Source organism: Embiotoca jacksoni, unplaced genomic scaffold (assembly GCF_022577435.1).
Source record: "Embiotoca jacksoni isolate LCO1_2020_lvr unplaced genomic scaffold, fEmbJac1.0.p SCAF_24, whole genome shotgun sequence".
NCBI lineage: Eukaryota > Metazoa > Chordata > Actinopteri > Embiotocidae > Embiotoca > Embiotoca jacksoni.
Genome location: NW_027185375.1, coordinates 8,007,942 through 8,021,573, shown reverse-complemented (window position 1 = coordinate 8,021,573; position 13,632 = coordinate 8,007,942). Strand labels below are relative to the sequence as shown.

The window sequence follows — 13,632 nt, the reverse complement described above, 5'->3', positions numbered from 1 at the left end:
CAACAGCCATTTGTAATGTCTGCAATGCAGCATTTTGTGAGGTGGCAGTAACAGAGCCTACAACTAACTTCATACGGCACCTAAAAAATAAACACTGAATAAAATGCAGTGAGTTGAGTCAGGTAACTGTGACAAAGTGTAATTGTGATTTTGATTTGTTGTGACCAGTAATGTTAAGTCCAGTCAGACCATTCAAGACAAAACTGATTTAGATTGCTGCAGGGAAAGGTTGCAGCGGCTATACTGGCTCGACTCAGCTCGACTCAAGCCAGCTGAGTCACCTGTGAGTCACCAGTGGAGCAGTTTTACAACGCAAGGCACGATCGGGGTTTTGTTTTTTTTCCTCTAAATGACAGAAGGGCTCCAGAAAAAGACAGAAGAAAGCTGCACAATTTGCATAAGGGTATTCAGTCGAAGCACCCATGGGTGGCTCCAAACTCTCAACCCTTACCATCACCCTGCTCGTTACAGGATTTAAGACGCTACAGATTACATACAGCTACTAAGAAGCCTAAAAACCCAGACACGTAAAACGGAAGTACAGATAGTCGTTACAGAGAGTAGTTGCACTGTAGATGTCTGAACTTGTGTATTTTATTAAGAATCAGTCTTGCACTATAGAAATGTCAAAAAAGTATTCGTACAAACAGCTTGGGTGCCAGCAATTCTTTTATAATGCTTTACAGACCTTTTCAACTGTCCGGATTTGCAATATTTATTTTAATAATACGAACAAAAACTAAGTGCACACTGTGCAGCTGTATTATATATTATAAAGGACAATACAAGTGTTGTAAATATTAAGACAATATTAAATTGAATTAGGAAGAGGAGCAAACGGCCTTATTGTGATATCCCAAATTCAAAAATATGGCATTTTCTGGGATGTAATTTGCAGTTGTGTTTCACTGACTGACTGTTTTCATTAGTTTGTCCATTGTATTTACTGAATATCAAAGAATGTGCTAAATACCAGAAACAGAAAATACCAGAAAATTTGTAAAATGTTATCTTGTCCTTCGCCCTCATTGAAAAATCAAGCATCAGTAATCATACAAGTATGTGTTATTTGAAAAAGCAGAGTGAAAGCTTCCCTCTTTGACAGATGAGTGTGAAAACACCCTTAGCTTCAGACTCTGCACGTGCATCCTCCTGAACAGTGAAGGTCAGACGTTAAGTTGATTTAACTAAATTTTTCAGAGGTGTTATTAAAGATTTTGCCCTACTGTATACAGAACGAGCTCCTCCAGCAGCTCCTGTATTTCCTTTATGTATTGCATATAAGCACAACCCCAGCAGCAAACACAGAAAAAAAAAATAGCCTTTCTCCAAATGTTAATGCACTGCTTGCACTTTACCTTATAAACATAAAAAAGGAACAAGCTGAACAGTGTTTGTGGTGTGTTTAAAAACTGAGGGCACTCTACTATGTCAGATGTCAGTACTTAGTAACCAACGCATCAGTCAGTGGGTTTATTTCAACCTGATGGCTTGTCTGTCTGCATATATACAAAGCTACAAATCTGAGCTAATTCACAGATAAAATAAAAGTCCTTAATTTATCTCTGGGAAAGTTTGTTGTTGTTTTTTTGTAAGTGCCTGATCATTAGCCTGGCCCCACTGGACTTGCTTCAGTTTTCTTTGTTGTGCAAAAGCCACTCTAAATTACAATGACGTCAAGGGTTGTTCTTTTGTTCCTTCATGTAGTTGCAGCAGTGGCGCATATGGTGGTCAATGCCAATTGGTCAAAGGCTGCTGCAATAGCTTTAAAAGTAGCCGTGGTCTACGTCCAGTAGGATACAATGAACCATATATTAATGCAGTGAATTTGGGTCACCAGACTTTATAAGCAGCCATAGTATCAAAAAACAAAGGAAAGGTTGAAGGGATCGAGTGGCTGAGGTATGCATATTCTGCTTTGGAAGTATCGCCAGTGTCCCCTGGACCACCCAATTGCCACAGGGTATTTCGCACACAGAGTGGAGGCTGGTGCTGTCAGTCTGCTATTGCAGTGTCATTGCAGCATAAAAGTCTCTCGCAGATAATCCGATAGCCGCTGGGAAGAAACTGTTGAGGAGGCGCTTTGTTAAGGTAGACACCAGCTGAGATACTACTGACCAGAGAGCACGAGAACAAACACAGAGAGTGTCCAGGGTGATGTGGGTCTCTGAGAAAGGCCTGCAGTTTGTTCCTGTAGCAAACAGCGGGCCATTCTCAGAGACCCTTGATGTGTAAATGTGCTTTAATTATTTCAAAGTCACTCTTTCAAGCCGTTTAATTTTTTCTGTCACCTGCACTAACACATGAAGGGATGGAGCCAGAGACAAACGGAGGTGGAGAGCGACAACTCGGCAGAGGGCAGATGGTGGGCGCGACGACACAAAAGGACAAGTTCATAAAGAGACAAAGGAAAGATGAGTCACAGTGGATGAGGCAAAGGTGAGGTAAAGGACAGAGAGGAGGAGAGATGAATGAATGGACAGGGTTGAATGCGAATGAGAGGAGAAGATGACAAAGATGAGATGGATGAGAGGGAGGAGAGAGGAATGAGAGTGGAGGAGAGGGAGGGTTGGAGAGGGGTAGAGATGGAGTGATGGGGCTGACAGAGTGAGAGGAAGACACAGAGGGAGAAACTGACAGTGCTGAAAGGATGGTGGAGGGAAAGAGGGAGACAGAACAGGAGGCAATGGTGCGAGGAAGAAAGAAAGACAGGGAGGATGAAGAAATGGACAGAGGTGGAGAGATGGATTCACCGAGTTGGCTGAGGACAGACGGATGAAGGGAAGTGCTTGAGTGAGGGATGGCGGATGACATAGATGGGTGTGAAGGAAGAAGGGATGGATTAAGGAGAGAGAAAGAGTGGGTACTTTGATACCTGAATGCGTGTATTACATTGACCCTCACTGCAGATAACATCCTATTACCTATTACAGATCAGCATCTAATCACAGCGAAAACAAGGCGACGTGTCCATTTACAGCTGGTATTAGAATGTAATCTGTAACTAAATATCTTATCTGGGTAATGACATTTGTTCACTGCCCTTTGCATTTAGACGTGACACCGGAGTTATTTCATTTCAGCTTGCACGGTGGATTGCTTCTTCCTATCTGGGAGTCTTTCAGGCAACTTTAGAAACGCATCCCTGGTGAACGTAAGCAATTCAGGTGTATCGGTTCTACTTAGTTTGCCTTTGAAGAGGAGCGAGAGGTCGATAGCTTTTTGCTCGAGAAAGCAGGAGGAAGAGGAGATGGGTGGATTTTTCTGACCAAACTGCACATTTAATTTTCCCCAACCCATTATCAGATCGCTGTCAGAGCCAGGAAACCTCCAGATGTGCTCGGACTAATCTCATATGCAGATCTGTTGGGAATATCTACTTTTCCAGGCATTTGGTCAAAAACCAAAATGGTCCAATTTTGAGACATTTCACTCCGAGACAAAAATGTCAACCTGCTGGTGGCAACAGAGAAGACGTCAGGGGATAACCAACGTAATTTCTATACACCATTTGAGAACCTTGAATGTCTGCTCCAAACCTCTAGCCAATTTACCCCAAATTAGACAAAAGACACAACATTAATGCCCAGTATTGTTTTTTAGCCACTCTACTGTTTCTAAAAACCAAGAGAAGTAAGAGAAAGAGTTGTCCAGAGACAAGCCAGTTTCACGAGCAAACATGTGATAGCTACATATTAGTGACAGAATAATGGCCTGCAGCCACATCAAATGACTGTCCAACAAAACTTTCTGGTGTCTAAGACACACTCACAAGGTGCCAAAAGTTTAGGGATTAAAACAATGGGGTTGGTTTTAGGAAAAGATCATTGAAACTATTGGAGTAGCATTTAAACAGTTGGCACTGACCACCATAAAGTCTGTGTTGCACCAAAATTTATTTAAGCTGCAAACAATGGAAACCCTCCCCCAATTTGAGAAGATGCATCAGCATATCAGTAAATAGCCACATAAGACTTTGAAAACTCTGGCTTCAATTCCTTGATATTTGCTAGACTCGTATCGCTCCATCTAACTCTACCACGACAATCATCATTAGAACATATCAAAGCAAATGCCTGACTTCAATGTCTTTCCTACCGATAACTTCTTTCTCTGATTTACATGTCAAATGTAAATATCTCACAATTTTGGATCCATTAGTGAAATTGTGTTTTGCACTGTTGACCAACCTAGCTATTAGACTATTTTGACATCAGACTGGGCTACAAGAAAAGGAGGGGAAGAACTACAAGTGTAGAAAGAAAAAGGCTAATAAAATCATAAACAAAGTGACAGATGTTAAACAAATAAAGCAGAGCAAAGAGAGGAAGTTTGAGGTAAAGAAACAAGTACTTAAACACTAAGGGTGGGCTTTCCTGGTTTGGCAGCCACTGGAACTAAATAAAAAAAAATTTAAAAAAAATGTTGAATTTAAGTCTATGAGCCACCTGTGAAAAAGAATTAAAGTAAAAAAATAACAAGGTCAGCTGCAAGTCGTTTGTATAAAGAGTTAGCAAACTGAATGGGGAATTAGGAAAATGACTGATGACAAAAGGAATACAACAGAAGAGATGAAAGTGAGGGGAGGAGTGTTCGGGAATGAACAGCAAGTTTAGAGTTTCACAACTCGGTAGAAAAAAAAAAAAAAAACTCCCTGACAAGTCTATTAGTAGAACAATCTGTTTGAAGCGTATGAAAACGAGAATAAATGTGCTCACACACCTCAGAGAATGGAAGTGCAGTCGAGTGAAACAGAAAGCTCAAAGACTAATGGACATAATGTTCAAATACAACCACAATACAGTTTTCACTTTCGTCATTTGCGCTCAAATGTAATACTCCTTGTAACGAGTACAATTCCCCTACAATTTAGATGGATGCACGTTGGGTTTCTTTTCCTGAGATCTGTTCTCTTTCCAGGCGTCATCTGTGGCTGCTTGGAGCTAAACCTCAGCCCGACATGAAAGCTGCGCTTGTGACAGCTGAAACTTTCAACATGTGTCATTTCACGCAGGACGCTGCCCAGATTCAAGTAATTACTGCACTACTGCCAATTCAAATGACCCCAATTCCCCAAAATGTCAGCGATGTGCGGTTTACTCTGCAGGATCAGGAGGATATGACAAACTAGAGCATTGCTGGATTGGAAGGGATCTGTAATACATGAGGATGCCGTTCTGTCAATTTACTGTCTTGCTGGTTGAAACAGAGGGAAGGTGGATGTGGTGCTGGCACAAAGTTGTTTGGGAAGGATTTTGACTGTTTCTTTATTCTGTCTGTGTTCTCACAAATAACACAGCCTGACATCCTTGGTGACTTGCAACTCGATGAAAATATTAATGTGATATTGCCAGAGCCTCCATTTTAGCCCCGTTTAATTTTTACATGTATTACACATGACACTGCATTCAACAGCAGTGATAGAAGAGAAAGGAAATAATGGAAAGTTTACATTATAGGAATATCTGTTCTGTGCACAATAAATACACGAGTTATGATACATATCCATCTTCAACCTACATTATTGCTTTTTAAAGCCATCCCGGTTGCATATGCGATAGCAAAACTGAAAATATTACATGGAAAAAGCATAAAATATCAGACTTTTAAAACAAACAAAATACTGAAATTAAGATTTGTTAATTAAAGGCCTCTTTCAGCTTTTTATTCTCTTAATACCCTCTACACTGTGCTAATTTTCCTTTTAAAATATGATCTTTGTGTCAAAGCCTTGAGGAGCTTTTAGCCACTAGCACTTACTGATTTTATTTGTGTTTTACACTGCACTCCACACCGAAATTTAACTGTTCAATAAGCCAAAGACAATGGAGTGTATGTGTGCACTGTGAGTAGTAAGGAGCCTTAAGCCACAAACAATTTAGGTAATAACATGTTTCATCAACTGGGCTCCACTGTTGGCACACTGACCAGCTCGGCCATGGCAGGTGTACCTCTTCTCATAGATGAGAAAAACATGGAAAACTACATTCCAACAGAGAAACACAAATTGATGTTTTCACCTAAATTATGGCAAATTTGTACTGAAGACAGATGTCATGCTGTTACATTTGTCTTTTAGATAATCATAATCATTACACACATTTTAGGGCTGACATAAATATCTAAAATCTAAAATGATTTGAAGGCAGACAGTTTTGCTCAAAATAACCAATTTATGGTTTTAAAAAACGACTTATTTGTCGTGAGTGATGGTTGTTTGACTTAATGATCGCACGGCCCAACGTTTACTGATGAGTTGTTTTTACTCATGCAGAGTTGATTTAGTTTACTGCGGTACAATGCAAATATTTCAGGTTGATCAAAGAGCTTCTTTGAGAAAAAATACAATGCCATTTAAAAAAAAAGAGAGAAGAGATGAAGAGAGCTAAGACTGATCAGGATAGCGAGAGAAGACAGACGAAATTGTCATTCATGTTCAGTTGCCATAGGAACAGGTGATTTTGTTTCCATGCAGAGCTCCCCACTGCCAATAACTTGCTGTATTAATTGCATTAGTTTGTTTGTGGTTTGTTAGTCTCTCAGCTTAATTCATTAATTAAGCAAATTATTCAGGATATCCAAATATGAATTAGTGTAATTGTGGTTTTGTGCGTGTACACAGATCAGCGCTGAACAAAGATTTATGGGTGCGGGTGTGACTGACAGCCTATACATCTGTGTCTTTTTATGTGTGTTGATGCCTTGTGTACGAGTCAGAGACCCATCTGTGTTGTTTCAGCCGAGCAAATCTCACAGGTCATCAGCGGAGCGGAGTGCTATTTATATCTTTCATTATCCTCTCTCTCTTTCTCACCTCTCTGCTTCAGTCCTGGTGTCTTTCACCCACTCTGACCTCATCTTTCAGTTTCTCTCATCACTGAGTCCACCTGTTTGGGCTCCCTTCTGATTCCCAATCTCATGTCTCTTTGATCTTGTCATCTTTCTATCTCTTCTTTATGCTCTTTTTTTTTTTTCCTCACCCTGTCCATTTCTCCATCTTTCCTCCTCTCTGTCCATTTTTGCTTCTGTCTTACATTATTCACATCACCTGCACTGTTTTCGTGATGCCGTACAGACTCCTCAAACCTTCTAACCTTTAAGCTGCACACCTGTAAGAGGACAGATGATACCAAATAGATCCACATGCAAAATGACAAGCGCCCCAACTACACTGCTGCCCACCAGCCTAAATCCATCTGTAAACATGTGCTACTTACTCAGTGATTTCTTCGGTGACCGTGTGTTCAACCTGGAGTCGGGAATTGACTTCGATGAAGTAGTGTTTGCCGTGTTTGTCCACCAAGAACTCCACGGTCCCTGCATTCTCGTATCCCACCTGCAGCAAATAAACAAGGCAGGAAAGCAGTTTTATAACTGACTTATCTATGTAGTCCTGTTTTTATGTACAAAAAAAAAATATCAAGAAGAAGCATTAATTAATCTTAATGAGCCATGAAACTAAAAGAAGAAGAAAAAACCTGCCCCCTCTCTACGAGCAAATATGACTCCATAAAATGGGTAAAGACTAAGCCTTGTGTATTATTTCGTGAGAGAGGTGGGCAGTTTTCATCATTTTTGTGGAATGCAAAATGAGATCATTAATCAAGGAAGATTAACTGAAATCTCATCATAAAAGAACCATTTTCTCCACCACCTTTCAGCTTCAAGACAGCTATTAGAATCACAATCAGTGTCATGTACAACAAATAAACAGGAATTTGTCTGTGTTGTTGGTGCAGGGCTGTTAATATGACCTCTGAATGATGCAACATATGGCACAAGGAAAACTGTCTTTATATATTGGTGTATAATTAGCACAAAATAGACAAAAGGCTAAACTGTATGTGTTGCTCTGCAGACAATATACAGTGTATTAGACCCTGTTACCTAAAAGGTAGACTAAAACATAATATTTACTATGCAAATCAAGCTTTGTCGGATGACTTTTAAATTATAAAAATAAGGCAAGGAGTTTATTTTGCCAAACAATTTGTAATTCACTCAAAATAATCTCAAACATCCATTTACACAATTTCGGAGTTTTCAGCAGCATTTCATAATCTTAACCCTTTCTCAAGTTAAGTGCCAATTTATTCTGATCGCCCAAAATCATACATTTAACTTCAAGGGTTTTATGGTTTGTACAGGCTGTGACATACTCTCTGTGTACTTACACCCACAGTTTAGTTAAGATTTTCTTTTTTTTTTAAACATAACTAATAAAATAGCTAAAATGTCTCTTCTTGTACAGATACAAACTTTAATAAATATATACAGTGTGGGCAGAAATAGCATTGAAATATTTACAGCTTATAAAATGGAGGGACAATATTCTGTAAATGATAAAAATATAAATCAGAGCAGACAAGCTAAACATCCACAGGCATATGTGCAAACTGTTCATTACTTTTGTCTCCACTAAATAATCTCCACAATAAATCATAATTAAGATGTTTGTAGTAACGCTTAAAAATGCGGTTAAAGAGAGGAGATCACGGTTAAATAATGAAAATATAAAAGAGTGGGATGGAATATATTGAACAATACACATCACATCTTTGAAGCTACAGCTGTACAGCGCTCAGAATGGTGGCAGATATAATTTAGTTTTTAATGTCCATTTTAAGTTTTAATTAGGGCTCTTACGGTGGTAGCTTTTTCATTATTTTTTCTCATTTGTCTCCACATGGAGCTGCTCTGCCTGCAACACTTTGATGGAATTTAATTCTTAGTGAGTTGATCCTTATAACTGCATTAAAATAAAATACCAGTATATAATCACCAAGAATAATTAGCATACTTTCATAAGATTGTAACACCCTGTATGGACTGTGCATTTGATTTGTACATGGCAGCATTCAGGGTAAAACATGATAACTGTGAGGGGAAATAAGCATGTTAGTAGACCAACATCAGCACTTTCCATACTCATCCTTCAACACTCCAGTTAGGGTTGTCTCCCGTGTAATTTCACCCAGTGGGAGCTGCATGCACAGTGTAATTACTATATAAATAAACTTTATATTTATCATCATAATTTAGAGACTAGGCAGGTTTACACAAATTACACTCATGATTTAAGCAAAGCAATCTGATTGGTGTTCCCACCATGTTCACCAATTTAACCAATCAGGACAGCTCATTCCGAGTTCCTCAGATCAGATCCAGCCACATCGCTGATTATTCCAATAATCAAAACATTGCCATATTACGAAACACACCCCATTTTGAGGAGAGAAAATATTGGAAGAAAACAGCATCCAAACATTAGAATGAAATTAGAGGGCTGCCAGCAATCAAATGTCCAAAACACAAGCTGCAAAGCCGTAAATGGAATTTCCCCAGAGGGCGCAGATGTGAGAACCCAAGAAGAGGCAAGAGCTCCATCTACATCTGAAAAAAATCTGTCGAAACCAATTTGATGAACAGACAGTTTGTGTTTTGGGTTTCTTCCCTTTTTGTGGAAATCAGACAAGGTGAACAAATCCGGAGGTAGTTTATGATCTAAACCAATGCTTTCAGTCCTGTCTTCAAACAGAAACATGCATTTGTAGTTCTTAATTGTTAAACCAGCCAAGTGCCTTCAGGATTGATTTGATTTCCATTTGGCGAGCATAAATATTAAGACTTTCCGATGGACAGAGGAGAAGCCAGGGATGAATTGCACAGACAAAGATTGCCCAAAGCTAAAACAGCAGCAATTAGGATTTGGCAATTAAACAAGCACAAAAATATTCCGTTTTTTTAGAGATGCAGTTAGAGTGAAAAACCCATCATGCATAACACGCAGGCATGTAAACAACTGGTTTACATGAGTCAAACTACACCTGTTCAGAGGTTCTCTTGTCAAACCCAGAACTATAAGGTCTGAGTGAGGAAAAGTCATGTTAAGAGGCATTTGGACACAGATCAGGAGCACAGTAAACACCCACATGCAACACGTGTATTAATATTGACTTTCAACCTATAAAAGATTATCTGTATAAAATATCCAGACGGTCTGCAGAGTTTTCTCTGCAGAGAAATTAGTCCCATTTACAGCATCTGCAGCTCCTCACAGTTTCAACCAAAGGGAATCATTAAAGGGATCAAATGCACAACTCATTGCTCAGCCTGACTACACGTACGGTGCACACTTCAACAAATGAAACTGTATGAGGTCTCACACACACACACACACACACACACACACACACACACACACAGGAAACCTACGGACAAAAAACCCCATCGACACTCAGTTCTGTAGTCTCGTTGTCCCAGCGGACATGAAATAGAGTCTGGCTGAAATGGAACAATTCACATGTGCGTGTGGTGTGCGTGTGTGTGTGTGTGTGTGTGTTACCTGTGCTGAGCTCCTATTACCCAACTGCTGGGATGATAAATACAGACCCAATGACCTACACAGAATTCTCCCGAGAATCAGACAAGACAATCTCACAAATGTACACCAGACAGTTGCAAACCCATATGCATGCATGCATGCATGCATACACATATACGATACACGCATGCAATGTCTTCAACCCTGCATACACTGCCCTTAACCCTAACCCACTGACTGTACAATTTAGGCTTGCAGCGAGGCTATTCAGTTCTGTGCACGCACATGCACTCGCACACAAATTCACAAAATGCCAATTTTCAGCCCGAGTCTCTTAACCTTCTGTGTATAGCACACAAGGCCTCGCTGATAAACAGAGAAAGACAGAACCACAGTGGAAGAGACAGCCTTCACACATAGGAACAATAATGCACAGACACCTCCATGCACTTCAAGGATCCACTAATTCACACACATAATGCACCAATATGTGTCTCTCCATATTGCACTCAGCCTGTCTCACTAACACACACTGAGTCAGTGAGTGAAGCAGCAGCCAGTGTAACAGATTGAGTGGTCAGTGTTTTATAAGGTCTGGCAGCCAAGTCAATGGACTGTACTACTAGCACAAGGACAGGTCACTGGGTTGCTGAACACACACACACACACACACACACACACACACACACAGAGAGAGAGAGAGAGAGAGACACACTTTTAGGGCTATTTCAAAGAGCATAAAGTCGACTTTAGCTCCCTGCTGCTGTCCACTGTGTGAGTCCGATTGTGCTTAAATGATCCCAACACTGATGAATGTACACTGGTGTATAGCTTTGAATAGAAAGTGACAGAGATAGATAGCCGGTACTGTACGGCACAGAAAGAGCCAGAGCGCGAAACAAAAATGCATTAAGAACAATTGAGGACTACAGGGAGAAAACGGGTGAGCTTAGACGGATGGATGAAGGGAGGGAGGGGAAGAGTTAAAGAAAGACTGATGGATGGATCTCATGAGGACAGAGATGAAGGAATCAGAGTGTTCAGTGGGAGTGGGGAGAGAGGACAAAGACACACACACATACAGAGTGAAAGAGTGGATTAGATGGAGTAATCAGGGAGTGGTAGAACAGCAGAGAGCGTTAATGATGGAGGGACTGTCACTGGGTTTTCTCTCTCTATAAGCACTTCAGCTTGAAACCATTTGCAGCGTTGTTACAAGATGTCAAAATTCTAATTCAACAAGGGCTCTTGACAGTCTTTTTTTCCCTCCCTTGCTGCTCTGCAGTGCCTCACTGTGGCAGAAAGTCCCCTAAAGAGTACACAGCAGTGGAATCAAGAAGATGGAGTGAAGTAAAAGCAGCATAAAGACCCAGAATGCAAAGGGTCATTTTTCCCCAACACAAAGCATCGGATAAAAAATGTCTCTTCTTTGGCCTCTGTGAGAGTGTGTGTGTGTATGTGTGTGTGTGTGTGTGTGTGTGTGTGTGTGTGTGTGTGTGTGTGTGTGTGTGTGTGTGTGTGTGTGTGTGTGTGTGTGTGTGTGTGTGTGTGCGTGCGAGCGAGCGTGCGTGCGTGCGTGCGTGTGTGTGTGTGTGTGTCCCGTGTCCACCAAGCTGCCTCAAACCCTCAAGGATAGAACAGCTTTTTTTCATGTCTACGGAGGACAGGGAAATTGGTTGAAGGTAAAAGGCAAACTACAAGCTCGGAGGAAGCAGTTTAGGACCAGCTGTGGTCCACATGAAGTACAAGCATCCTGGGACAAACAAAATGATTTGCTCTTTAGTGACTGGATACCAGGCCACAGCAGATTTCACTCCTGTCTGCACAAAGGGGAGGCTGCAGCAGGAACGTAACTGCCAGAACTGGTGGACTCGAGGAAAGACAAAATTACTTCTTGATCTTACTGCTGCAGGATCTGTGGGAAGGTCAGAATGGGGGGGAATATGTGGGCTTTCAAAATATGACGGTGCAGTGACATGATGTGACGAATTTTTTTCTCGGTATATGTCAGGACACAAATGCTATTAATAATAATGTTAGTGTTTCACAAAAAAAAAAATACATATTACGGAACATTTAAAAATAAAGAAAAGAAATGAAATGCATAGAACAGATCAAATACAGGGATCAAATTAAAGGTGAGGCTGTGGCTCAGACGGTAGAGTGGGTTGCACACTTATCGGAAGGTTGGTGGTTCGATCCCCAGCTCCTCCTGTCCACATGCCTCAGTGTCCTTGAGCAAGACACTGAACCCTAAGTTGCTCGTGTGTGAATGTGCTCCTGATGGCAGCACCTTGCATGGTGATCTGTCTCATCAGTGTGTGTGAATGGGAAAAAAGCAACATGCATATTAGGCGCTGTAGTGCAAAGTGCAGGCAAGTGTAAGAGAGCTTCAGGAGTTGCTAGTTAAAGGCTGAAATAAAGAGGTAGTTTTAAGCTTTCTTTACTATTTACTTAGCTTCCCAGATATGTACAGGTAGTGTGTTTCATAGATTTGGCGCATAACTGACAAAAGCTGAATCCCCAATTTTCTTTTACCGTACACTTGTCAAATGACACCGTCTGGAAAGATTTCAAGGTCAAAACACAAGATGTAATGCATTATGTATTTTTGCACTTTTATACATATTGTTTTTGTAATCAAGTCTCACCTTCTTCCCACTTTTTAATTGTGATTTGAGCCCAAATCAGGTCTGTAACAATGTTAGTCACATTCGGGTTATTCTAAGGATATCAGCCACTGGGTAACATTTACACCTTCTGCATTTTGAGAGAAGACAAGTAACAGAGTGCAGTTCATACAGTAATTGGTTGCTGAGGGCTACTTTACGATTGTCTTCTGTAACTCAAAAAAAAAGTCTTGAGCTGGCAGTATTGACAACTGCTCTCAGCATCCTTCGGTTTTTTTGTGAGCATTTCGTATGAGGGCCGTGTTTTCTGCTGCCACTGCACATTGTGTTAAACTGTTATCTTCTTTGCCTAAGCAGAGTGATGTTTGGGATTCAACTTGTACTGACTCCAAAGTGCAGACGTATTACCACTGTGATCCCTTGTGGCTCCCGAAACCACAGTATGTTTGATTAAGCAATTTGTGATGAATAAGTGCTATTTAAGTTCATTGCTTTGTTGTGCTGCGGAATAAACATACATTCGGTGAGAGCGTTCCACAGATGACACTGTTCTCAAATTATTCTATAAAATAACATGGAGTTTTTTCATTTGTCACATAATACTATTTAAAACGTTGCATTAAATAGCCATTTCCTGAGAGGTGGGTTTTCTCGGACCAAGGTGTCTATAATCTACTG

At 40.5% G+C, this 13,632-nt stretch overlaps 1 protein-coding gene across 1 annotated transcript in view; it reads right to left on the bottom strand.

The window, feature by feature from the left end:
• Positions 1-13,632, bottom strand: part of pcxb (pyruvate carboxylase b) — a 283,978-nt gene that overhangs the window by 214,534 nt on the left and 55,812 nt on the right. The window contains exon 10 of the mRNA XM_069159292.1: positions 7,218-7,336. Coding sequence (XP_069015393.1) covers positions 7,218-7,336 — 119 coding nt within the window. The remainder of the gene's footprint in view (positions 1-7,217; positions 7,337-13,632) is intronic.